The sequence below is a fragment of the Pongo pygmaeus genome, chromosome 5 (genome assembly GCF_028885625.2).
Source record: "Pongo pygmaeus isolate AG05252 chromosome 5, NHGRI_mPonPyg2-v2.0_pri, whole genome shotgun sequence".
In the NCBI taxonomy this organism is placed as follows: domain Eukaryota; kingdom Metazoa; phylum Chordata; class Mammalia; order Primates; family Hominidae; genus Pongo; species Pongo pygmaeus.
In genome coordinates, this window is record NC_072378.2 from 133,079,588 (window position 1) to 133,107,576 (window position 27,989).

At 38.7% G+C, this 27,989-nt stretch overlaps 1 protein-coding gene across 3 annotated transcripts in view; it reads right to left on the minus strand.

Annotated features, from left to right (window-relative positions):
* Positions 1–6,769: 6,769 nt before the first annotated feature.
* Positions 6,770–27,989, minus strand: part of SLC18B1 (solute carrier family 18 member B1) — a 28,967-nt gene continuing 7,747 nt past the window's right edge. Inside the window, exons 2-14 of one of the 3 annotated variants that reach the window (XM_054492460.2) lie at positions 27,907–27,987; positions 27,300–27,395; positions 26,892–26,965; positions 24,411–24,558; positions 20,937–21,093; positions 16,654–16,790; positions 13,725–13,826; positions 11,606–11,697; positions 10,385–10,480; positions 9,528–9,602; positions 8,438–8,531; positions 8,292–8,341; positions 6,770–7,735 (exon numbers count right to left, since the gene is read on the minus strand). In XM_054492460.2, the coding sequence (XP_054348435.2) occupies positions 7,669–7,735; positions 8,292–8,341; positions 8,438–8,531; positions 9,528–9,602; positions 10,385–10,480; positions 11,606–11,697; positions 13,725–13,826; positions 16,654–16,790; positions 20,937–21,093; positions 24,411–24,558; positions 26,892–26,965; positions 27,300–27,359 (1,152 nt within the window). In that variant the 5' untranslated portion in view covers positions 27,360–27,395; positions 27,907–27,987 and the 3' untranslated portion in view covers positions 6,770–7,668. Of the gene's footprint in view, positions 7,736–8,291; positions 8,342–8,437; positions 8,532–9,527; positions 9,646–10,384; positions 10,481–11,605; positions 11,698–13,724; positions 13,827–16,653; positions 16,791–20,936; positions 21,094–24,410; positions 24,559–26,891; positions 26,966–27,299; positions 27,396–27,906; positions 27,988–27,989 lie in introns of those variants that run through there. The other 2 variants (XM_054492458.2, XM_054492461.2) reach the window with 2 other exon arrangements.

A 27,989-nucleotide genomic window follows, 5' to 3' on the forward strand; every position in this document is an offset into this window, starting at 1 on the left:
GGCAAGGTTGGCTTGAAGAGAACCAGCTTGAACTTTAACCATCTTTTGGGGCCAGGTCTCATTCAGATAAGGTAATCCTCCAGCTTTAGAGTTGGATGGGTGTTCAATGCTTCAGATAGCTAATGAACACAGCTGAAATCAGAGCAAATCTGAGAAGGTAATGATATATCACAGCCTTGGATTCTCTGAAAGCACTACTAGATGGAAATGCTTGTGCAACATGAAATTGCCAATCATCACTGTTTTTGACCTAGCAAAAGTAATTTCACATGGTTCAACCAACATGTCTGTTTTCCTGTCTCAGAAACTTAGGGTTGAAGTTGCAGAAGTACCTTTGAGTTAGTAGCATCCTCCCCTACTTTCCGACAGCTCCTGCTTCCTTAAAATAAAATATTAACAATATTAATCTCATAGTTCCACCCACTATGCCAGTCTATTAACTCTGCCAAAAGTTTCTTGCATTCACCAGCCGGTCCTTTTAAAAAATTAAAAATTCTCTTGATTGAATTAAAAGCTTTTGGTAAAGTCGGGATGACGGTCACCACAGAAATAAATCCACAGGAACTGGATCCAAGTCACTCGTTGATTTATGTAGGCAGTTGGAGAGACATGCGTTTGAAAGGGTATGCTAAGAAAATAACATGGAAATCTCAGACATGAAAAAAATAAAAAGATAGATTAAAAATAGAAAAGTTTATGTTTTATTGAGCAATATGAGAATGTCACAGCAATTCACCAATAATGCCACTTGTTTATTTTCAGAGAGCAAGGAAGCAAAGAAAAAATAATGTTTGCAGCCCAAGAAAACTACTTACAGCTTTAGTCAAGGGGGAGCTTTCCACTCCGCTGGATCCCAGCTGCTTTCCTTTCCAAGGCCGCTGCTCCTCCTGTCACCCCTGGTGACTTCCTGTTTTGATTTCCCTTTCTGGGTGGGCCGTACCCTTTGAGATGACAGAGAGGAGTCCCAGCAGCTGCTGGTTCTAGGATGCTGCATCTTCAGTCAGACACCAGGAGAAGGAGTGCCTATTTTATTCTAGCCTGGCAATTCTGATTCCTGAGCTTTTCTTTCAAGGAGCTGTGTGGGCCAGATGACACAGGCGAGGAGCATTGACACAATTTCTACTGAACCAAGCTCAGCAGAGGAACCACAGCAACAGAATCAGGAGATTCTCTAGCCTACAAAGCCTAAGTTGACTCTCATATTCATGTCATAGTCTTTCTCTTTGGCACATTATTCTTTTACTGTAACGCAGAACCCACTCTAGACTGTCCTTCAAATTAGAGAGAACTAAATTGTGTATGGTCTTGCATCTAGTTATGGTGAGCTTTTTTCTCACTGTAAGTTATAAGGGTCATGGTGGTATCGAATAATAATTAACATGGACATGGACTCTGGGGCCAGAATGCCTGGGATTGAGCCACTTCCTAGCTATGTGACTGTGAGCAAGTTTTGTGCCTTCTCTGTGCCTCAGTTTCCCCTATCTGCACAATGGCGATATGTGCTGAATAATTTTTGCTATTATTACTATTGCTTCATTCCTACAAGATGGAGGCCCTATTACAAGGGCCATGCCCAAGGCAGCTTTTACCCAGGCCTTGGTGACATAATCGCCTGTCGTTGGTTACTGTCTTGTTAAAAGAATGTCAATACGTCTACTTCTTTATTTTTGCATTGTCTGTCTCCACAAAGTCTTTCAAGTTTCCTCTCTTCCAGGTCAACCTGATCTGAATGGTTTCTCCTAAAATTATGAACTTAAATTCTGTTTCTACTTGCTAATCTTGATGGCATTCCCTCCATTTGTACCATAGATTCTCTTTCTGATCAAAAGCTTTCACTCCACCTATTTCATGCACCATTCTATTTTTTAAAAAACATGCTAAACAACCTGCTGTGTAACTGGATTACTCACGCATTGCTGTTGGGAATGTAGGATGGTACAGCCACTCTAGAAAACAGCTTGGCAGCTCTCTGAAAAGTGAATCATGGCTCTACTCCTTTTCCTCTCTGGGTGGCAGCCAGGCATGGAGGCAGGGCAAGATCATAGCACCTCCTTTACCCTCCTTATCCTTCTTCTGGGGAAGGCTGACAGGACAGGAATTTAGAGGCTCCAGTAGGGGAGGAAATTCTTTATGAGCTGTTTCTTCAGTTTCTTGTAGGCTAAAAACATTAACCACAGTGACTACATGCAAAAACAGAAAAATGGAAGTCTGGCATTTGTCTGCATTTTTTAAACACCCCGAAATGTGAGTTGTATGCTGTAGTTCTACTGAATGAAGTTTGTTTATATGGAAAGATATATTGATGCACAATATCAATTGGAAATTCTCACTCTTCTGAATCATCTCACCAAGGTTTTCAGTGCTGTGTTATGATAAATTCCTACAGCTATATGAATGAAGAAGCTGTGGGCAGATCTTAAGATAAATTAAGATAATTTAAGATGTTAAAGATAAATTTAATACATTTATTATTAAGATAAATTCTTAATTCTCACAGCTATATGAATGAAGAAGCTGTGGTCAGATCCTCCTTTCCCATGCAGTTCTTTCCAATTAATAATGTTGCTTTACTGCAATAACACTGTTTTTCCAGAAGATGCAGTAGCAAGCATACAATCCAATGCCATAGCTGTCTTACTGCATGAGATGATTGCCTACTTCCTAATTCATATCCCTGTCTCCCTCACTAAATAGTGTTCCAGAACTACAGGCTGGACCCAGCTCACTAATAACCAAGACACGAACCACCAAGTCATTCGCATTTTTATCAGTTAAGTAAAACGAAAGAGACAAAAGCCAACCAATAAATATGGTGATAGAACAGAAAACAATAGAAGAAATAATCATAGCCAAAAGTTCTGAAAATATAGGGTGAAGAAAAGGTATTAGTACTATTCTCAGATAAAAGATTTATCTACACTGGCTTTAATTCTCTTAAAAGAAAAAAAAACCTACCTGTATTTATGAAACAACTGATTTCATGGCTGTCATTTTTGAAATATACAATAATGTTACTTGATTGATTTGGTATTCAATTTTTGTCTTGACTGACGAAAACAAATGATATAATATACTGCTTTTTGTGTCTGGCATGCTATTTTTGATCTATCATCAACATGAAATACACTCTGAATTGTTTTAGTACTGATGATAAAATTGCACTAAACTACAAGTCAAAATTTGTTATGACATCATGCTTTCCTAGATGGTCCCTTGTAATATTCAAGTATAAGTAAGCTGGGATTAGAAGTCCAGCTGTAGGTTTTCTGAAAGAAACTAGTGCAAATATTTAGGAGTTGCAAGCTGCTCTTAATGAAGACTGGCTATGCAGACTTTAGTTTCCTTGGTTAATACTTTAAATAACATTTTAGCTTCTCCATGTAAATATGCTGTGTCTGAGCCTCCCCTCCTGTGGGTTTGTTTCATAAAACAAGGTCATGTGACAGTGACACCAAAGAAATGGTGAGTATCATGGGACTACCCTGTGGATAATTTCCTTCTGATATGAATGTGTAGAGATACTTCTCAATTATTAATTGCACTTAATGAAAGTTGATTGGCTATATAAGAATTTATTATCCACGTCTTTTCCAGCTAGGTTAGAGAGGGTACCTGCGACATATTTAAGTCTTGATCATTAAACAAATAAGTAAATAGGATATTTCTTACTTATTTATTTATTTATTTATTTATTTATTTATTTTTCTGAGGCAGAGTCTTGCTCTGTCGCCCAGGCTGGAGTGTAGTGGCGTGATCTTAACTCACTGGAAACTCCATCTCCCATGTTCAAGCGATTGTCCTGCCTCAGTCTCCTGAGTAGCTGGCATTACCATGCCCAGCTAATTTTTGTATTTTTTTGTAGAGATGGAGTTTCACCATGTTTGCCAGGCTGGTCCTGAACTCCTGACTTCAGGTGATCTGCCCACCTCGGCCTCCCAAAGTGCTGGGATTATAGGCATGAGCCACTATGCCTGGCCAGCTATTTCATTAATGTATGATATTTAATATTTATTGTCAAAATCAAGTTTCTTATCTAAAATAAATGAGTTAGTTGAAAACAAACTAATCATGCAATTATCATGCAATCCAGCAGTTGTATTGCTGGGGATTTATTCCAGAGAAATGAAGTCTTATGCTTCATATCCCACCCTCTACCCTCGCCCCTGGCAAAAAAAAAACAAACAAAAAACCTGTTTCTGAATGTTCATAGCAGCTTTATTTGTAACAAATAAAGTAGTATTCCATTGTGTCATATAGCCACCCAGTGGAATACTACTCAGCAATTTAAAGAACTGAACTATTGATACATGCAACAATGCCAATAGAACTCAAGGGCATTATGCTGACTGAAAAAAGCCAATCCAAAAAGTTTCATATAATACGATTTCATTTATACGTTTCTTGAAATGACCAGATGATAGAAATGGAGAATAGATTAGTGGCTGCCAGAAGTGAAGATGGGAGGGAAGTGGGTGTGGCTGCAAAAAGGCAACGCGAAGAATGCGGCAATGGGAATGTTCTGTATCCTGGTTGTGCTATTGTACTATAGTTCTGCAAGATGTTACCATTGGTGAAAACCAGGGAAAGAATACTCATGATCTTTTTCTATTATTTCTTACAACTGCGTGTGAATTGACAATTATCTCAAAATTTTTAAAGTTTAATTTTTAAAAATGATCTGTGATTTGTATTTATCCTTTTTAGTTTTCCTTTGGATTGATTTATGTATCATATTATAATGTATAGGTTGAAATATGATCTTAACATAAAAGTTTCCTTTGATTATTAACATATTCCACATTCAGTTATATAGAATATTCTCATTATTAAAAAGGTCCTTTTAAGCTACTCAGCCTTGTTACATTTAGAAGACTATAAATATATAAAAATATAAACACATACACAGAGATTTCCTTTGATAGTTTTGACCTACCTTTTGGTTTTCTTGTTCAAAGTGTTCTTTCCTCTGTCTTTTCTCATATTTTTTAAACTTTTCTGTCACTTATTTTTTTTTGAGACAGAGTCTTGCTCTGTCACCAGGCTGGAGTGCAGTGGCGCGATTTCGGCTCACTGCAACCTCCTCCTCCCGGGTTCAAGCAATTCTCCTGCCTCAGCCTCCTGAGTAGCTGGGACTATAGGTGCACACCACCATGCCCAGCTAACTTTTTTATTTTTTAGTAGAGATGGGGTTTCACCAGGATGGTCTCGATCTCTTGGCCTTGTGATCCATCCACCTCAACCTTCCAAAGTGCTGGGATTACAGGTGTGAGCCACTGCTCCCAGCCCACTTATCTTAATACTTGCAAAATTTCAAAATGAGAAAGGAGTAAATTTGGTTTTGTACATAGCATCTTTAAATACACTGCTATCCAAGGGAAGTATTGAGAGCAGTGTGTTGGGAATGGGAATGAAGGAAGTTCTCTCCCCTTGCGTTGACTTTGAATTCTCAACAGTCAACTGTGCTGGTAACAGAATAGGCTGGCCCAGATAGTGCGTAGGAAGGTGCAAGCTGAAGACTCATGCTTTAATAGTGGCCCCAAGTGACTGTGGCAGGGACTGCAGGCACTCAGCCGCATCCAAGACCACCAGGCTGAGGAAGGGCGGCTGTCCTTGCGTGGGTGGGCATCAAGGTCAAAAACGTCCTGGGCAACTTAAGGCAATCAAGGCCCAGATCTGCACGCCACATGGGTGCAGGGGGCCGGAGTCACACTCTGTCCTGGCACTGCTCCGGGAAGGGAACTGCAGGCCATTTGTCCTCCTCAGACATTGGATCACTCTCTGGAGGTTCAAGAGTGAAAGGTTTGAGGGGACAGGGAAATGAAGAGATCACTAGACAGATGTACGTCCAGTCTTGACACTCAATGCCAGGCAGTCTTCCAAAGTCATCCTCTCCAACCCTTGGTATTGTCCTCCTTTTCCATATTTTTGGTTTTGATGGTGTGCAATGACATCCCATGTTGGCTTGAACTTTTGCCACTTCAGGATCTGTTTTACTCCTATTCTTCCCAATTCACTAAGAGTCACCACCATCCACGCATACCCTCAAGCCAAAACCTAGGAGTCCTCCTAGATTCCCCTCTCCTCTCTCCACATCAGCAAGTTCTGTTGGTTCCACTCCCAGATAGAGCCTTTTCTCTCCATCACCAACTCCCTGGTCCAAACCATTACTGTCTCTCTCAAATCTTCCAAAGCTCCCCCGCGATTCCCATTACCATCCCTATCCCCACTCACTGTCCACATGCAGACAGAATGGACTTTCTGAAATGGGAATCAGATTCTGGCATCGCCTCCAGTTTACTAGACTCTAGCCAGCAGACCAAGCCTCATCTTTGACCATGTCAAGCCCTTGTGCACATACTACGGACTGTCCTCTGTCACAGTGAATGAATGGTGGTTACATTCTCCTCTTTCAGATCTCAACTCAAAGGTCGCACTTCCATGGACTTTTTCAAATTAGGCACCCACATCTAAACAACCCCAGCCAACTACTCTACCACATCACCATGTTTTTTTTTTCCTTCTTAGCATTTCTGTAAGATAATTGGAGAGTCTGATATTTACTTATTGTTTGTCTCTTCCACCAGCATAAGTTACATAAAAGCAGAGATTGTGTTTATCTTGATCACAGCCAAATCCCAAGCATCTGGCACAGTGTCAGCTCAGAGAAGACATTCAAAAGATATTTTTGAATGAATAGATAAAACCATTTCTTCTTTAAAAAAATTACTGTAAGTGTGGCTACTACACCATGAAAATAGACCAAGAAGCATGAGAGTTACACAATAGACATTTATTCACTTCAACATCATGATTTCACACGAAGTTGGAAGAAGCCCTTCCCTAACAAAACAAGCATTCGCATTAGGGGAAGGAGGCTGACCTGCTCTAGGGATGAAATACATCTACCAAGAATATGGATAGAAGCAAAAACAAAACAGATGGTAGAACCAAAAAACAGAGACATTAAAGGAAATGAACAATGTTATACCAAGTAATGTTTATAAATCCAGATCATAAGCGAACATAGGTTACAAAAATGGAAGTTGTAAGTATTGTTATTCTTGTACTTTTCACACAAACAGAATTTTTAGAAAAGCTTAAGGCCAGGGAGTGCTAGAGAGTTTCTGTATGGCAGGCAAGAATTCTTCCTTTTAAACAAGACTGAAAAACCTCAGGACAAAGAGAAAGTATATCTTTTAAAAACTGATTTCATAGTAATGTTTCTATATATTTCTAAGCACCTTTATGTATTTAGAGCATATCAAATTAATTCGTTTCTTTCCCTGTTAATAAAAAAGGTACATTCACAGAATCAGTGTACTTAGAATAAAAAATAAACAGAGGAAATGAGAACTAACGAGTTAATAACAACATCTTCAAGGACAAGTTTGGTCATTTAAAAACTAAGTTTTGTTTTGTTTTGCTTGTTTTTAATTACTCCTTTCATACTTAATATTTCAAACATAGCTGCTTCAGCAGGACTGCTTTTCATTATCACAGTAAGTACAGCCCAATACAGGATCATCCAAAAACATGTTGACACTTCCAAGACACTGGCATGGGGTCCACGGAGTTTTGTGCATAAAATTTTAAAAACCCTTCCTACAGTGATGTTTAAGGCCAGAAGCATTCATTTCTCAACCTTGTATCAATCCAGGATCCGTTGGACTAGGTTTCATTAGGCAAGAGAGTAGTTCGTTCCTCCTCTGTGCTGAGGATGTTTTGAGATTTAGACCTACATTGAGGGAAAGAAGAGATGAATCTCAGTATCTCTCATCTTAAAAACAAACAAACAAACAAAAAACCAGCACCTGTATCTCCATCCAACTACCTTTTAAAACAAGTATCTACTTCCCGGGCGCGGTGGCTCACGCCTGTAATCCCAGCATTTTGGGAGGCAGAGGTGGGTGGATCACTTGAGGTCAGAGGTTCGAGACTAGCCTGGCCAACATGGTGAAACCCTGTCTCTACTAAAAATACAAAAATTAACTGGGCATGGTGGCCCACGCCTGTATTCTCAGCTACATGGGAGGCTGAGGCAGGAAAATCGCTTGAACCCAGGAGGCAGAGGTTGCAGTGAGCTGAGATTGTGCCACTCACTGCATGCCAGTCTGGGTGACGGAGCAAGACACCATCTCAAAAAATAAAAATGAAAAAAGTATCTACCAACTGATGAGCCTCAAAGTGCCTAGAAATCCACTGACTGGAAGAATAAATGTAAAATGTTATTTATTTTCCACTTGCACTGGCTAACTTTTAAAGAGAGAAAAAAGCCCCAAAATTGACCATACCTTTTTGTCCTTGAATACTCCAGTAGATAAAACAAGCCCATGGCTAATCCCTTAAACACAATTAAAGGTACTGATTAATGTAAATTTTCCAAGTCAAGTTTTTCCACAAACATAAGGAAAATGCAAATAAAAGACTGATTACTCACACTTATCAGAGCCCATAGACCTTGTATAGCTGCTGCCCATTCAAAACCAATTTTCTCATACAGAAATCCACCCAGCGTTGGTCCTATAAAAGCACTAACAATAGAAAGAAGAAAAAGTATTCAATAGTGCAAAAAATAAATAATTACTTCGTGAAAAGCTACATGATCCTTCAATTGTAAGTCTTCATTAAATTGGAAGATAAGTACTAAAGAAAAAGCTAATTCCTGGGCACAGCATTCAGTAAAAGAAAATAATTCCACCTGATAATGACATTCAAAATTTTTTAACAATTGTGAAATTATTGCTGCTTCTGAAAAGTTGATGGCTTATATAAAATTAAAAAAGATGAAACAGGTTTAAAAAATTCTTTATATTATTCTATTCTCAGTATTTGCAACTAATATAACTCAATTCAAAACAATATATTACATTGTTAGCATAGTTACCCTTCTGGTAGAAGGTAAAAAATAAACAAATGAATGAATAAATGAATAAATTGTAAAAATCAGAGACATGTTTCTATTAAAGGAACTTATAAATATCACTCAAATAAGATAAAGTATATGAAACCATTTTGACTAAGTATTAAACTTGGTATAGGCATTGATTGTTGAGTGAGAGGGTATGGATTAGAACTCTGGCTTTCCCCTAGATGAACTGTTTGTCTTTGAGAAACTCATCTGATCTCTCAGTGTTTCAATTTCTTCATCAACATCAAGCAGGGATAGTATTAATATTTTCCATCTTGCAAGTACGAGTGAAATTAAATGAGGCCGGGCACAGTGGCTCGTGCCTGTAATCCCAGCACTTGGGAGGCCAAGGTGGGCAGATCACCTGAGGTCAGGAGTTCAAGACCAGCCTGGCCAACATGGTGAAACCCTGTCTCTATTAAAAATACAAAAATTAGCCAGATGTGGTGGTGGGCACCTGTAATCTCAGCTACTCAGGAGGCTGAGATAGAAGAATCTCTTGGACCCGGGAGGCGGAGGTTGCAGTGAGCCAAGATTGCACCATTGCACTCCAGCCTGGATGATGAGAGTGAAACTCCATCTCAAAAAAAAGAAAGAAAGAAATTAAATGACTACTCACCCAATTGACCACATTGCACTAAAAAGACCTGATACAAGTCCCAATGTACTTAATCCCTCTTCAAACCCATTTTCACTGCAAAAAGAGACATGAATGTATCCATTATTAAAAGGAAAACCTGTGTGAAAGAAAAAATTGTATGATAGATCAATTAAGATAAACCAAGGATAATCTGGAAAAAACCAACAGCAAGAACACTCCACTTCTAAGATAAAAAGCAAATCTTATTTAAAAGAATTTTCATAGTTACATTTACTCCATGGTTTTAGAAATAATTTTTCTGCATATATATATGATATTAAGAAGCATGGCTCGTTTGCATTAAATACTTATAAAAATATATAATTAAGAAATTCTTAAAATGAGATGAAGATGGAAAGAGAACAAAGGCAACTTTTAAAAAACAGAGATAGCTCCTTATTCCCATGAGAACTATTGAACTGACCCAGCACAGCCATAGTACTTAGTGTTCTTCATCATCACGCCTATTAAACAAAAGAATGATGACCAGGTGACAGATGCTGGTCACTCTAGGTTCTCTCATGGACCTCCTCATGAAAGAGGAACAATGCTGAGACCTATCTATTTTGCTTTAGCTTTTCAAAATTACATACATACTGAGGCATAAACCAAGCCAGACATTTGTCCACAACCCATTTTAGCTATTAATGTACTATTATCATTTCTATTAGTGTATTATTACTATTTATATCATAATATCATATGCTACAAAATCATGAAGATTTAACATTGGGGCAAAAATATCCAACATGCTGCAAAATTGAGAAATTCAAGAAAGCCTGTGATACTTACTACTTATTCACAATACAGCTCTTCAAGCAATGGAAGTAACTTACTGTGCACAACTGAGAATTTCCGGGAAAGTTGGAATTATACTCATTCCAGCAGAGATGCCATTTACAACTAATATCAGCACCAGCAGCCAGAGCTGACTGCAAAAGGGTTTTGGAGAAAACAAATACAAAGAGAAAAACATTAGCGTTTTAAGAAACACAAAGCTTAATGCTAAGGAAGTGAGGATCCCTGATAAGTTATGTCACCGATTATGTGCCTAGTCTCATTCCCTTTGCCATCTAACCCATTTCATTCAGTTAGAGTGCCCTTTAGCTCCTTACAGTTTTGGGGGCAGGGGAGTGGGGGGGAATTCATCCTGATATCTCCATCTCTTTGGTCCTTTGGTTACACATATCACATGTCTGGAGCCAACCTGGCTTCTTCTCACCAGACAAAATCCCTTCAAAATTGGTGAAAACGTCAGTACTAAAACTGTTCTTTCAGTCACTCGGCTTTGAACTTCAATTAATTTAAAAATGGCATAGAAGGAAAGAGGTACAAGAAGAGTCAGGAAACACATTTGTTCCATGTGAGGAGACTATGCCAGTTACTTAATATATGTTACCAGATTTAATCCTTGTAATGTAAGTACTATTATCAGCTCCTTTTTGTAGATGAGAAAACCGAGGCTCTTGGAAGTTAAGTGGTTTGCTTACTAGTACATGGCAAAGCCAAAATGTAAACTCAAGTCTGAAGGACTCTGAAACCCCTTCCTTTCCATGTTACTATGTTTTATCCCAGAAGTTCTGAAAAGGTCTAAGAAGTTCAGTTTATTTAGGCAACTAAATTACATTAAGCAAGGTTTAATAAGCAGCCACTACATGCTAAGGATGATACAGAAAGAAAAACAGATTTGGTCCCTGCCTCAAGGAAAAAGAAAAGAAAAAAAACAAAAATATATTCTAAGAACTATCAACTAAAGGTAAGTAGCAACAAATTCTATTTTAAAAATAAAGTATAAGCAAGTATGTACAATTGAAATACAGAAGGAGAATATGCATTTTTGTCATTTGAGACAGATTTTATGCATTTTTTTCTGCTTGTCCCACTGCTAGCTTCTAGTAGGGTAAAATATTGTCAGCCTAACAATTCAATAGAGTCCTAAAGTTAATTATTTAAATATTAATGTTCAAAATACTAAACTATACCAATGTTAAAACAAAATTTTTTGAAATAATTCCTAATGTTATTTGGCCAAACATACAGAAGAAGAAAAAAATTACCTTTTAATATGCAAGATTGGGACAGGCCCTAAGAGCATGTAGCACCCAGCTGTGATTAAGTTGCCAAACACCAGAAGCCATTTCCTTAGAGGCTGGTAAAGGAGAAAGAGAGTCAAAATGATTCTTAGAGGCAAAGACCCTCCATAATCAAACAACGTAAAACATTAATAAAAAACACAAATCATGATATTCAAAAACCCAAATACAATGAAGAAAACAAAACTTTACATTTAAAAGAAAGTAAGGAGATGATAAACTCGCAAGCAACGACGATATATAACAAGACAGACAGTGAACAAAGGATAAAGATTTCTTAGTAGGGGAGTATATTGCAGATCAGATTTTGCACATAATGAACTATTACAAATATAACAATGAAAAAACTAATTATAAAAAGCAGTGACTGGCCAGGCGCGGTGGCTCACACCTATAATCCCAAAACTTTGAGAGGCCGAGGCGGGAAGATCCCTTGAGCTCACAAGTTTGAGACCAGCCTAGCCAACATGGTGAAACCCTGTCTCTACTAAAAAAATACAAAAATTAGCTGGGCAGGGTGGTGGACATCTGTAATCCTAGCTACTCAGGAAGCTGAGGCAGGAGAATTGCTTGAACCTGGGAGGCGGAGGTTGCAGTGAGCCAAGATCACACCACTGTACTCCATCCTGGGCAACAGAGCAAGACTCTGTCTCAAAAAAAAAAAAAAAAAAAAAAAAAAAAAAGCAGTGACCACAAGAAAACCCCACCAAGTATTAATAGTTACAATACCTAGAAAAATGACATTATTAAAAAATTACCTGCTAGAGACTGAATGCTTATGTCCCCCCAAAATTTATATGTTAAACCTTAACCCCCAATGTGATGGTATCTGGAGGTGAGCCTTTGGGAGGTGATTAGGTAATGAAGGTGCAGCCTTCATGAATAGAATTAGTATCCTTATACAAGAGGCCCCAAAGAGCTCCCTTGCCCGTTCCATCATGGTGAGGTTACAGTGAAAGACAACAATCTGTGCGCCAGGCAACAGGCCCTCATCAGACATCAAATCTGCCAGTGCCTTAATCTTGGACGTCGGTCTCCAAAATTGTGAGAAATAAATTTCTATTGTTTATAAAGCCTCTCAGTTTATGATATTTTGTTATAGTATCCTGAATGGACTAAGATTGTATCCAGTAAAATTATCCCTTATAAACTACTTGAATCAGGACAAAAATTACAGGGGTACCATATCTGCTCAGTTATGTAAGATTATGTCTGAAAACCAAGATCCAAACACTGTTTAAGATACTTGCTTTTTGACATCTGGGTTACTAAGTAATCCACAAGTAATTCTGGTCTTGATAAATAAATATGCAAATCAAGTCAAGGGAAATGCAAAATATAAGCCCTAAAACCACAGAAGTTTAAGATTTGACTAACAGTACTAATTCTGTACTCTGATCATCTGGACTGAATGGTTTAAACCTGGTTGAAAGAGAACAGAAGGGTTTTTTTGTTTTGTTTTGTTTTTCTTTTTATCAGAAAGGCTATGGGATAACCAGTGCATATTTATGTGGTCAATTCTTTCACTCACACAGAAAATCTAAATTACCTCCTCCTAAAGAAGAATCTCTCAATTTGATCAAGTCCATAGTAGCCTCTAGGACTTTGCCCTATTTATTAAGATCAATCTATTTTTTTACATCAAGCGAGCTTTTCCATAAGAGAGTTTAATCTAGGAGCCGGAGGTGGTGGCACATGCCTATAATTCCAGCTACCTAGGAGGCTGATGCAGGAGGATCACTTGAGCCCAAGAGTTCAAGGCTGCAGTGAGCTATGATCGCACTACTGCACTCCAGTCTGGATGACAAAGTTGGGGGAAGAAATTAGAAAAGGAAAGTCTAATCCAATTTATATGTTTTTAAGCATAAGACTCTTCCTCTTTTCCCAGGTGAAGCAATTTAAAGTGAACTGGCTTAGTGTGATAGCTGACCCTTAGGGTGATAGAAGACACTGAAACCTCTCCATCAGTCCAACTGAATATATCAAGTCTAACCAGTGGAATCCTAGAGTTCCAAAGGAACAGTTGGAAAACCACTGCTCTAAACATACAAAAGTAACTCAAATATAAATTAAGTGTACGTACTGGCCTTTTATCACTTAGGAGACCAAATAGTGGTGAAGAGATGGCATAGGACAGTGCCATACCCAGGAATACTAGTCCCACATATCCAGCTGGTAAATTGAACTGTAAAAGAAATCTTATATTAAAGTTACATAATTAAGTCATTTTTAAGTAAACATCCCTCTTTTCCTTCTACCATTTCTTTAGCTCTTGTTATTACCATAAGTCTACTAATAATATTATGCATTTCCCTCATTTTCATCTTACCTTTGAAAATGCATTACTTTTTCTCTCTGTGGGAGGACAACCTAACCAGAAGTCAGAAGAGCAGATTTTTTGCTTGTAGCCTTTGGCATTAAACATATTTTGCTTCCGTAACTCAGAGCATTTTTATATGTAAATTAATGTTTTGCAAACTTCAATGTGCATAAAATTTACCTGGAGAACTTGCTAAAAGAGATTCTTGGATTCCAACCATAGGGTTTCTGATTCAGAAAAAGAGGAAAATAAATTTCTAAAGATTTCTTAGGTTGGAGTTGGGTAATGGGATGGGCCACAGCACCTCCACCTGAAAAGGGAGCAGTAGTGGTGAGGCACCACCAATAGACTTGAGAGAGTCAAGGTCTGATGTAAAACCAGGTGTGGTGGCTCACGCCTGTAATCCCAGCATTTAGGGAGGTTGAGGCGGGTGGATCACTTCAGGTCAGGAGTTTGAGACAAGCCTGGTCAACATGATGAAACCCCATCTCTACTAAAAAATACAAAAATCAGCCTGGTGTGGTGGCGCATGGCTGTAATCCCAGCTACTCAGGAGGCGGAGGCAGGAGAATCGCTTGAACTCAGGAGGCAGAGGCTACGGTGAGCCGAGATCATGCCACTATATTCCAGCCTGGGTGACACAGCGAGACTCTGTCTCAAAAGCAAAAAAAAGTTCTGATATAGTCCATCATCAGCCAGGAACAAGTAGGGCCTATACTACCTCCCATGCCACAAATGGGTCGATTATATTTATCTTTGAGGAAACCTCCTGTCTTCCTCACCTTTTTAAATAAATTACATTTTCTTGAGAAACAACAACAAAAAAGATTTATTATAAGATGTACACAAACGGGCCGGGCGCAGTGGCTCACGCCTGTAATCCCAGCACTTTGGGAGGCTGAGGTGGGCAGATCATGAGGTCAGGAGATCGAGACCATCCTGGCTAACACGGTGAAACCTCATTTCTACTAAAACTACAAAAAAATTAGCTTGGCATGGTGGCACGCACCTGTAGTCCCAGCTACTCGGGAGGCTGAGGCAGGAGAATTGCTTGAACCTGGGAGGAGGAGGTTGCAGTGAGCTGAGATCGTGCCATTGCACTCCAGCCTGGGCAACAGAGCAAGGCTCCATCTCAAAAAAAAAAAAAAAAAAAAAAAAAAAGATAAACACAAACAACTTGGATTTCCCAGAGATTAGTTATAGATTTTTTTTTCGTTTTTCAGACACAGCTTCTTAAAAGCACAGAAAAACAGCTCAAAAATACAGGTTGTTGATGATGTAAATGGACTGTGTCAGTATAATCATAAAACATTTTTCTTATGGGTGTCACATGCGTCCGTGTAAAGAGACCACCAAACAGGCTTTGTGTGAGCAATAAAGCTTTTTAATTACCTGGGTGCAGGCAGACTGAGTCCGAAAAAGGAGTCAGCAAAGTGAGATAGGCGTGGGGCAGTTTTATAGGCTTTGGGTAGGTAATGGAAAATTACAGTTAAAGGTGGTTATCTCTTGCAGGCAGGGGTGAGGGACACAAGGCGCAGGGTGGGAAAGATCATGAGACTCATTGTCCAGGGGAGGAATGTCACAAGGTTGATTGATCAATTGGGGTGGGGCAAGAACAAATTGCAATGGTGGAATGTCATCTTTTGTGGTTCTTCAGTTGCTCCAGGTCATCTGGATGTATACATGCAGGTCACAGGGGTTATGATGGCTTAGCTTGGGCTCAGAGGCCTGACATTGGGTACCTTACAGATACTCACTGGCTAAAGGCAATTTTATAATACTCTCTAAATCTTGGACCAGGCACTAAAATAACAGTCCCCAAGTTTACCTGTGAAGTACCCCAAACTGTCTTCAGTGATTTCAAGGGGTAGTGTAAAATTATAAGAAAAATTAATTTTAATCTTTACATTCTATGATAGGTAAATGTTCAGAAAGCATTTGAAATGACCATATTAGCAACTTTGTTGACATTAGAAAGTATATTGAAACTTAAGTTTCTGTGCTATTTTAAATCTAGTGCCTCAAAGTCATTATGGGTCGAAGTTAGTCATTTTTGCCTTTTATCAACACATATTAATTCTCCAGTATAGTTAACTACCACACCTGGTAATGGACTTCACTGTGTCAGTAATAATATTTTTTCAAAAATATCTAAGAACAAATTTCAATGACATCAAACTTTTAGAATTCAACATTTTATTTTTTAATGCTAAGGATACTTGGTTCCTTTCTCAAATCCCAGAATAATACAGTCCATAGTCATTTGATTATATGAAGTAGCTTAAAAAGTAAGTGGACCCAGGGGGGATCTGTTATAGAAGAAGCACATCTCACATCAAATGAGCTACTGTGTATCCCTAATGTCTCACTGCAATTCAGACAAATAGAGGAAAAGTGTCCTTGTAAAGCAGCATGGATGATGCCCAAGCTAGACCTACAATGACATGAGCAAGGTCTTGGAAAGAAGGAAACCAATGTTAAGGCCACTTAGTGAAAGACTTCTTTCATTTTTACTGTATCAGATTCCTAGTTCACAGGGATGGTAGAGAGGGACACGCTACCTCAGTGTGTAGTGCCCATTCTATCTCCTTCTTCCAGCCACGCAAGGGTCTTTCCACAGAGCAGGGCCCAAGAACAAGCAGTTACATCCACCTGCCACAATGCAGCTCTCTTCAGCAATCAGGTAACTTACCTTCTCCAAAACAAAGAGAGACAGAGTAGGATCAAGGAAGCCAAAACATGAGCTGAGTGAGTTGATGACGAAGGCTATAAGGCCAACTTTGGGTAAAGCGATCAGTTTCCAGAATGAGTGTTCACCTGGATCAGACTCTTTGGGGAAAAAATGAAAAAAGAAAAAAAAAATCAAAGCAATTTAAATCTCTTTATTTTAACTTATTTGGAAAACTGGTAACACTATCTTTATCTGGTAATCAAAACAACTCAGTCTCTGAGTTTGCCTAAAATTGTATACCATCTACACTTGCAAATAAATTATTCAAACCTAGAGGCCACATTCAATTTATCAAAAACAATTTCCCAAATTTAAAAAGAATCAACTGGAATCAGAGTCTGAGGGGAAGAAGGGGTCTTAGGTTACAGGTTGTAACAATTATACTCATCCTGGCCAGAGATAATATCAGGTTTGGACATTGTATTAATCTGTTCTCATGCTGCTAATAAAGACATACCTGAGACTGGGTAATTTATAAAGGAAAGAGGTTTAATAAACTCAAAGTTCCACATGGCTGGGGAAGCCTCACAATCATGGTGGAAGACGAAGAAAGAGTAAAGGGACATTTTACATGGCTGCAGGCAAGAGAGACTGTGCAAGGGAACTCCCATTTATAAAAACATCAGATCTTGTGAGACGTATTCACTCCCATGAGAACAGTATGGGGGAAATTACCCCCATGAATTAATTACCTCCACCTGGCCCCACCCTTGACACTTGGGGATTATTACAATTCAAGGTGAGATTTGGGTGGGGATACAGCAAAATCATATCAGACATGAAAGCTTTTTTTTCTTTTTTTTTAAGAGATGGAGTTTCTTGCTCTGTTACCCAGGCTGGAGTGCAGTTGTGTTATTACAGCACCGCAGCCTCCAACTCCTGCGTGCTCAAGTGATCCTCCTGCCTCAGCTTCCCAAGTAGCTGGGACTACAGGTGTGCACTACCTCACCTAGCTAATTTAAAAATTTTTTAGAGATGGGGTTTCTCTATGTTGCCCAGGCTGGTCTCAAATTTTTGGCCTAAAGCAATCCTCCCACCTCAGCCTCCCACTTATGGATGTGGAAGCTATTTGACGGCCATGACGGCCCTCATTCATCCCCATTTCTCCCACAACATCCTGCACAGTTCATTATTCTGTAAATACTTGTTGAATCATGACCAAATATAAACATCATGAAGTGTGGTTCAGCTATTTTAAGTGTTATCCTTAGATTTTTTTCAGGATATAAGAGATAAAGTTAAACTGTAGTGTTAGTTTTTTTTTTTTTTTTTTTGAGACAGTATCTCACTCTGTCACCCAGGCTGGAGTGCAGTGGTGCGATCTCAGCTCACTGCAACTTCCACCTCCTGGGCTCAAGCTATTCTCCTGCCTCAGCCTCCCGAGTAGCTGGGACTACAGGCGCACGCAACCACACCTGGCTAATTTTTATATTTTTAGTAGAGACGGGGTTTCACCATGTTGGTCAGGCTGGTCTTGAACTCCTGACCTCGTGATCCACCCGCCTTGGCCTCCCAAAGTGCTGAGATTACAGGCATGAGCCACCACGCCTGGCAGGTGTTAGTTTCTTAATTATAAGCCAAGTATTTGATGGTGAAATAAATCTGAACACATCCTTGATGTTCAACTACAGAAACTGCAGGATGTAGTTGGACTTAGAAAGAGGAGAAACACCACTGTGTGGCTCAGTGAGGTATTGCCAGTGGGGAGACAAGTTGGTATGATTTTTGAATTCTGTATACTAAGGATGTCAGTCGCTTTTAAAATATAAATTATAAAAGATTCTAATTTTAATTGGTTACATTTATTGTGAAAGATACATTTATTGTGAAAGATACGTAAGAAGTATTACGTATTTATGGTAAGAAATAAATCATTATTGCATAATAGTCCCTTTTCCTAAAATCCAGGGTGAGAAAAGAAGTTGTCATAATGAGAATATATTAAAACATACATGAAAATGAAACATAATTAGTATAATTAAGCTGTTGAAGACCAAGTAATGAAAGCTTGGAGTATTTGCTTGAAGGGACATGACTCCCTGGCTGACAAAGCCTGCACAGGAAGTTACTGTTAGAGATGCGGGGGTGGGGTTGTCCTCAGGTGTGAGGGGACAGGAAAAATACTGAGCACTATGGCACTACTTACACAAAATCTAGTCCAGTGATCAAGAAGGTTTAGAAAAACTCCCTGGAAAAGGGCCGGCTGGGCACGGTGGCTCACACCTGTAATCCCAGCACTCTGGGGGGCCGAAATGGGTGGACCACGAGGTTAGGAGTTCCAGACCAGCCTGGCCAACATGGTGAAACCCTGTCTCTACTAAAAATAGAAAAAGTACTCAGGTGTGGTGGCATGCATCTGTACTCCCAGCTACTTGGGAGGCTGAAGCCTGAGAATTGCTTGATCCTGGGAGGCAGAGGTTACAGTGAGCCAAGATCACACCACTGCACTCCAGCCGGGGTGACAGAGTGAGACTCTGTTTCAAAAAAAACAAAAAAATTCTAACAATAGCTCCCAGTGGCTTTCAGGATAACATTCACATTTCATCGATTTATGGATTTTTTATTTTAAAAAATAACAAGTAAAAATTGTCTATATTTATGGTATAAAACATCATATTTTGATATATGTATACATTGTAGAATAACTAAATCGAGCTAATTAACATACGCTTTGCCTCACATACTTATTTTTTTTATGGTGAGAACACTTAAAATCTACTATTGGCAATTTTCAAGTGTACAATATGTTGTTATTAACTATAGTCACTATGATGTACAATAGATCTCCTGAACTTACTGGATTTAAAGATTTTAATAAGATAATTGACATGTCCATGACTCTATTTTAGAAGTATTTTTTTTTTTTTTTTAGAGCAGTACAGGAGAGGCGACTTGGTGAGCAGATACAATTAATGACTCTTAGCCACCTAACGCTAAAGCCATATTGTCTATGGGTCTAAAAGGTGGTAAAGAAATGAGTAGAACTTATAAAACAAAAAATTCTGCCAATATCAGTAATTTTTTAAATTTATTTGATTTTCTAGCATCTATCTATAAACTCTTCTAAAATAATAACAATTTTTTTTTTTTTTGAGATGGAGTCTCACTTTGTTGCCCAGGCTGGAGTGCAGTGGCATGATCTTGGCTCACTGCAACTTCTGCCTCCTAGGTTCAAACAATTCTCCTGTCTCAGCCTCCTGAGTAGCTGGGAGTATAGGCACACACTATCATGCCTGGCTAATTTTTGTATTTTTAGTAGAGACGGGGTTTCACCACGTTGGCCAGGCCAGTCTCGAACTCCTGACCTCAGGTGATCTTCCCGCCTCGGCCTCCCAAAGTGCTGGGATTACAGGGATGAGCCACTGCGCCTGGCGAAATAACAACAATTTTTAAAAGTACTACTAATTGGAAATACTTAAATACTTAAATCTACATTTACAGCCTTAATATTATCAATCCTAGAGATTTTTTTAAAAATACCAGTTTATAATTTTTTGAGGAGGCGGAAGAGTCTCGCTCTGTCACCCAGGCTGGAGTGCAGTGGTGCGATCTCAGCTCACTGCAACCTCCACCTCCTGGGTTCAAGCAATTCTCATGCCTCAGCCTCCTGAGTAGCTTGGACTACAGGTGGCACTACCATGCCCAGCTAATTTTTGTATTTTTAGTAGACACAGGGTTTCACCATGTTGGCAGGCTGGTCTGGAATTACTGGCCTCAAGTGATCCGCCAGCCTCAGCATCCCAAAGTGCTGTGATTACAGGCATGAGCCACTGTGTCCGGCCCAGTTTATAATTTTTTAAAAGCACTACTCAATGAGAACACCTGAATCTACGTCATTGTATCTGAGCTACGCTGTGAGGACAGCTGCAAGGACCATTGGGAAAGAAGGATGGGCATTGTTCTCCTAGCTTATAGCCTTCTAGGAACACTGGGCCATGTGTGGCCCACAGAAACTTCTGGTTTTGATATTTAGTTCAGTCCAAGAAAACCTCTCATAGACATAGCATATGGTAATGGTTTATGATCAGAAATTAAATATTTGCTAGCTCTAAAGGTTGGAAAGAATTTGTAATTTACAGAAATTCATATAAACTAATTGCCTACATTACTGAAAAAAGAATCAGTTATTTTTAAAAGCTATTTTTGATTATATACAATAAAACAATATCTGGTAAAACTGGTCTCTTACAAAGGTATAAAAATATATTTAAGGTTCTTAAAATGAGTAATAAGTGTGGACTTACCGTAATTGGGTAAAATATATATATTGAGTGGTACCATCAGCAAAACGATGCATCCCAGAACAATAAAAGGCACTTCATAGCCAAAGGATTGATACAAAAAGCCACCTACAGGAGGACCTAGTATTAGCCCCAGTCCAGAAAAAGTCTCAAGACTTCCCTTAAAATGAGAAAAAGAAAAAATCAGTTTAAATATTTCATTTGAAGAATTAACATGGTACTATCTTTAAAAAATTTTCTATCTTCTTCATAATTTACATACACATACTCCCAAGATGGACCCAAAATTTAAATGCACATATTGGAATCATAAAAATATTAGAAAAATAAAATATGGGAGTTTTAAAAAAATTGTTATTGTAAGGAAGGTATTCTAATTGTGACATAAAACACAGAAGATAAAAAAGATTGACAAATCTGATTACATGAAAACACGAAAACTATGCATAAAAAAATCAAAAGATAAATGAAGAACAGAGAAAAAAATGACAAAGAACTAATTCCCCAAATACATCATGAGAGCTACAATGAGGAAAAAGATAAACAACTCATAGAAAAATGGGCAAATGCTATAAATAAACTGTTGACACATAGAGTGGAATACAAAGATCTTTTAGAAGTTCTCCCTCACTTTTTAAAAGAAATGAGCAAATTTGAACCACAAGATACCAATTTTCACCTGTCTTCTATCGAACACTCTATGCTAGTGAGTGAACACTGGTAGGCAATTTGGCAATTTGGCAATTTGGCAAATTAAGGCACATACCTTATGACCCAGAATTCCACTTCTAAGAATTTAACTTACAAGTATAGACACGCAGATATGACATGGTATGTATACAAGCTTATGCACCATAGCAGAGTTTTTCAATAGCAAAAGATGAAAATAATCTAAATATTCATCAATGATGTAAGTAAACCAGGTTATATCCACACAGGGAAATACTATACAGCCAGTAAGAAAAGTAAAGAGTAAGAAAGCTCCTTATATGTAGGTACAGGAAGATCTCCAAGATGATTTCATTGTTGGTGTAACCAGTGAGGTGCTGAATGGTACATATGGTATGCTACCATTTGTGTAAAGAAAAAAGAGGGATACTGCAATAGTCCTGTCCAATTAAAAAAAAAAAAGGAAAAGGAAAAAGGGGGAGGGAAACCATGCTCTCTCGTTCACACGCTTTCTCTCTCTCTCTCTCAGTATGTGTGTGTGTGTGTCAGTGTGTACATACATATATGTGGAATTTCTCTGGAAGAAACCTGCAATATCTGTTGCCTTCCCCGAAGGGGATGGAGGGCTGGGCACCTGCACAACTGATGTGTATACAACGGCTCAACAACAGTTATATGTAGAATATATTTACTATATTCTATGTTCCCTTCTGTAACTTTTGAATTTTGTACCATATAAAATTATTTTGTTTAAAGTTAAACAAAACAATGCTATGGAAAAAAAGGGTTTACCACTATAGATATTGCAACATTTTAAATCAATCTAGTTTTTAGGGACCTTAAACAGAGATCTGTGGCTTGCAACCTTATATCCTCAGACCTTATAGAGTACACAAAAATATACCATTAATAACTTTCAAAACTTATAAAGAACATTGAAATTCTTTAATCACAATAAAGCCATCCAGATCAATTATCACATTAGTGTGTTAGCTGTTGGCTGCAATTTTATACAGAAACTTGGTACAGCAACACTGGTGTCTCTTACTGATCAGAAAATCCAATGGACTGTCACCATTATCATAGGAATTTATTAGGCAGCACTTTCCAGAGTGTCCCACAGAATACCAGCTCTTTAAGAGATCAACATGTCTTGTTTGAAAAAATAGTCACAGCCAGGCGTGGTGGCTCACATTTGTAATCCCAGCCACCTTGGAAGGCCAAAGTGGGAGGATTGCTTGAGGCCAGGAGTTCAAGACCAGCCTGGGCAACTCAGCAAGACCCTGTCTCTACAAAAAAAAAAAAAAAGAAAGAAAGAAAAAAAGAAAAAAGAAAAGAAAGAAGAAAAATGGTTCCATAGTTAAAGTGAGTTGTAGAACATTTAATAAAGTATCCCTACTCCAGGATTTTCAAGGTCTGAAGACATTAATGTGAACTGGGCATCTCTAAGTTAGAGGACAGCAGACAGCCCTCTCCAAACTTGCTTAGCCATAAACCCGTATCTTAATGAGCATATCAACAGACGGCTGTTCTTCTGAGCCCTTTCTGAGAAATAAATTTTCTGGAAATGTAAATGGTATACCAGCCAAATGGCAATAGAACCTAACATAAACCTATCCAGCTATATACATAAATGCTTAATAAAAAGTGGGAAAAACGTGCCGGGCACGGTGGCTCACGCCTGTAATCCCAGCACTTTGGGAGCCTGAGGCAGGCAGACCACAAGGTCAGGAGATCGAGACCATCCTGGCTAACATGGTGAAACCCCATCTCTACTAAAAATACAAAAAAAAAAAGTAGCCGGGAGTGGTGGCGGGCGCCTGTAGTCCCAGCTACTCGGGAGGCTGAGCCAAGAGAATGGCGTGAACCCGGGAGGTGGAGCTTGCAGTGAGCCGAGATCACGCCACTGCACTCCAGCCTGGGCTACGGAGCAAGACTCCGTCCCAAAAAAAAAAAAAAAAAAAAAAAGTGGCAAGGACTATTTACACCACAAAAGGGTTTATCTGATGGTAAAAATTTTCAAACTACATTATTAAATGAGTAAATGAGGGAGTCCTCGGTACTAAGCTGATTAGACTCTGAAGTCTAAGAGAGCAATTACATGCTATACCGACTATGGTATGAAGTGCGTGGCCCAGAGAGAGAGAGAGAGCTACGACGGGAAAGCCTTCTTGGGGTCAGAGAGGCAGCTGCCTAGAGATGGGATGAGAATCTGATATGTCACTAATACCAGGTCTATACGCATCTAGGCAGTACACAAAAACGCATGTCAATATGATGCCACCAGGATCTGGATTTTTATGTCAAAATGCAAAAGCACTCCTCAGACAGACAGCACAGAAACACTTAAGGACTTTGAGATGTTTTCTAAGATCCCGTGCATAAATCTGGGGAAAGTGGAAGAAGGACTTTAGTATGAATTGATTATTTTGCCACTAGGGATAACTCTTTTCTAAAGCAGAGGAATGCTTCAGGCAGCTCAGCCACAATCTAGGCTACGGGGAGACAGCAAAAAAACTACAAAGGAAAATTTTTTTTTTAGTGGTAAAAAGAATGACTGATTTGGACCACATTTACCTGTCAAACTGCCCAGTCAGGGAATTCTAAAACCAGGAAGAGCACCTACGTGACACCAATGTTACATTTATTGACAGGCTTGCTGCTAGTCAAACTCGGAGTGAAAGGCAACAATAATACAGAGAGTAGAGAAATGCAAGTATAGAAGAATGGACCCCAGCTTAAACTTGGAAGGGCAAATATTTTGGCCTACATTCAAAGGAAAGTGGGAAATACTTATAAAATACATACCAATACTGTAGCCACGTTATTTGGAAAAGCCTTTGCCAGGATAGAAGAAGATGCAGTCATTGCAGCAGCAAAGCTAACTGCATCCATTACTCTCACTAGAAAACACATAGCAATAAATACTGGCCCATCTGGAACTCGGTCCAATACACTAAAAAGGAATAAGACAATTCTCAAATGCCAAGCTGGTTTTCTCTTTTTTTTTTTTTTTTCCTTTTTAACTGTACTCACTAAAAAGAATAGTGCATCACTCATGGTTTTTAGAATAAATCGCTTTAGAATATGATTTTTTTTCAAGAGTTGCTTTGTTGTCTTTTCAGTAGGAGAAAATTACACTTTTTCTTTTTTTGGTAACCATTTGAGTCATAATGACAGCTTAGTTGCCCTTTTCTGCCGACACTTTAGAATATGATTTTTTTTAAAGAGTTGCTTTGCTGTCTTTTCAGTAGGAGGAAATTACCCTTTTTCTTTTTTTGGTAACCATTTGAGTCATAATGACAGCTTAGTTGCCCTTTTCTGCTGATGTAATTGGTTCCCCAGATAATAATACTAAACAAACCTTTTTAGAATATGTAGAATCTGCCGGGCACGGTGGCTCATGCCTGTCATTCCAGCACTTTGGGAGGCTGAGGCAGGCAAATCACGAGGTCAGGAGATCGAGACCATCCTGACCAACACAGTGAAACCCCATCTCTACTAAAAATATGAAAAATTAGCCAGGTGTGGTGGCGGCCACCTATAGTCCCAGCTACTCGGGAGGCTGAGGCAGGAGAATGGCATGAACCCAGGCGGCAGAGCTTGCAGTGAGCCAAGATCACGCCACTGCACTGCAGCCTGGGCGACAGAGCAAGACTCTGTCTCAAAAAAAAAAAAAAGAAAAAGAAAACACATAGCAATAAATACTGGCCCATCTGGAACTCGGTCCAATACACTAAAAAGGAATAAGACAATTCTCAAATGCCAAGCTGGTTTTCTTTTTTTTTTTTTCCTTTTTAACTGTACTCACTAAAAAGAATAGTATATCACCCATAATTTTTATAATAAATTGCTTTAGAATATGATTTTTTTTAAAGAGTTGCTTTGTTGTCTTTTCAGTAGGAGGAAATTACCCTTTTTCTTTTTTTGGTAACAATTTGAGTCATAATGACAGCTTAGTTGCCCTTTTCTGCTGATACAACTGGTCCCCCAGATGATAGTACTAAATAAATCTTTTTAGAATATGTAGAATCAGCCCAGTGTGGTGGCTCACGCCTGTAATTCCAGCACTTTGGAACTGGGAGGCTGAGGTGGGTGTATCCCCTGAGGTCAGGAGTTTGAGACCAGCCTGGCCAACATGGCGAAATCCCATCTCTACTAAAAAAGTGCAAAAATTAGCTAAGCATGGTGGTGAGCACCTGTAATGCCAGCTACTTGGAAGGTTGAGGCAGGAGAGTGGCTTGAACCTGGGAGGCAGAGGTTGCAGTGAGCCAAGATCACATCACTGCACACTAGCCTGGGCAATAGAGTGAGACTCCATCTCAAAAAGAAAAAAAAAAGAACACGTAGAATCACTCTGACAAGACCTATAAAGAAGAAAGCACTCAGTTTCAGATCTCTCCCATGGTCGGACTGAAACCTTCAAAAAAAAAAGGAATAAAGAAAGAAAATAGACGACTCTTCAAAAAAATTTTTACCCCTTTTCATTTAATATAACAGTTTTCTTCAGTTTACTTCATTATAATCTTACTATACTGGTATTCCTCTATGTTCCCCATGTACTTATATAAGCTCTTCCATATTATTTGGCACTACGCTACTGATTTAAGAACTCTAAGCTTAAGAACTTTCACATCTGTTTTGCCTCTGGCACTCATTTTTCCTTTTTCTGGAAGTAGCAATGGGGGAAACTATTCTGTTCCATGCTCTGAACTGAGCATGTGACCTGGCCTGGCCAAGCAGAACATTCTTTCCCCATGGCTACAGCCATCAGCAAAGGTCAGGCCAGGGGGGCTTCATTCTGTGACTCTAATAGGAACTATTAGGAAACTGGCACCTTCTACTGAAACTGCTGAGGGTCACCTTGCCACTTAAAGGGGTGGGCTTGTTCAAATCACAAGAAGAAAAATTTCTCGTGACATCGTTTCAAATCTGTATTCTGATATTTTTTGAGTTGACACTGTATTAAAGAAATTCACTTTTTTACTGAAGCTAGTAAGTTTCCACGACTCAGAAAAGTGAGTTAAGTTTCTGTCACTCACAATCATAGGAATCCTAATGAATAGGTTCAGTAGCAAGCATCATGGAGATTCCCCGGAGGCCTGTTTCCTTAAAATCAATGCCATTTATGCCTGTTCTCTACTTACTCAACTCCTGCCATTAGTCACATGCTATGCATTTGACAGACAATAAACAGAACCATTGACTTAAAGAGTCTTTAACAATTTAAACCGAAGATACATTACAAAATCTGTTCAAGCTCCCAAATATAATCAGAAAATGACTTACCCAAAGAGAATTGTAACTCCTCCTGAGACAAACATTCCTGCTACAAACATAAATTTTGCTCCAATATGTACAAGCTATAATAAATGTCAAAGAAGAGTGGTAAATTTACGACTTCTGAAAGTCTATATTGATATAAACAAATCCACTGTATTGGCAAATATAGGATGGGGGAAGACATGTACAGTTAATATAATAATTCTTTAATATAGTGGCAGTACTCATTGTTTAAAAACATGGAAAGAGTTAAAAATCAATCAACTCTGAGGAGGGAACTGTCAACAGTGGCACAATTTATAAAACTATAATGATGGCTATTTCTGTATCAATGCAAATTCTAGACTAGTAAACTAAAATAATCCATCATATAATTTTTAAAAATTAAGATGTGCATATGAACTTTATACTTACATAGTTTCCAAATACCAAGGATGCCAGCAACTCGAACAAAGCAAAACATCCAAAGATCATACCGATAATTGTATTGCTGGCTCCCTTCTTTTCAGCCTTTAAGTGATAGAAATGGAAACAAAGTTTCAAAGAAAAATTAGCATCAATATGAAAAAATAGAAATAATAGATCAGGGCATCATCTTCTTGTGAACTTTATCTGTATATCGGTTTCAAAAAGATTATTCTTTTAGAATAAATGGGGTGGGGAAGGAAGGGAAACTATTAATAGTTTAGATAGTAAACCATAGTCTCTTACATGAAAATAATTCACTCACCATACCTACAAAGAATCGTTAGCTTTATGTGGCAAACGTCAGAATCAGAGTGTATAAACAAACACAAAAAATGCCTTGGATAAGGAAATTTGGGCTCTATTGCATAGTCACAGGACTGAGGAAACAGCTGATTTAGACACACTTCCTTTTGGGTATCACATTTATAGGAAACAAACAAAAAACACTGGCCAGTCTTCAAACTCAAGAATAAGAAGTTCCATGAGTGGGCACATGGGTCAGACCAAGGCCCAATCAGTCTAGGTCTCTGTTTCTGACAGTAATACCAATTACCTGACAGTTTGGAGAAGACAGTTTTCCTTCCTGTCATCAACAACACAGGTGAGAGATGCTCCCCTGACATTCTACGTTCTCCT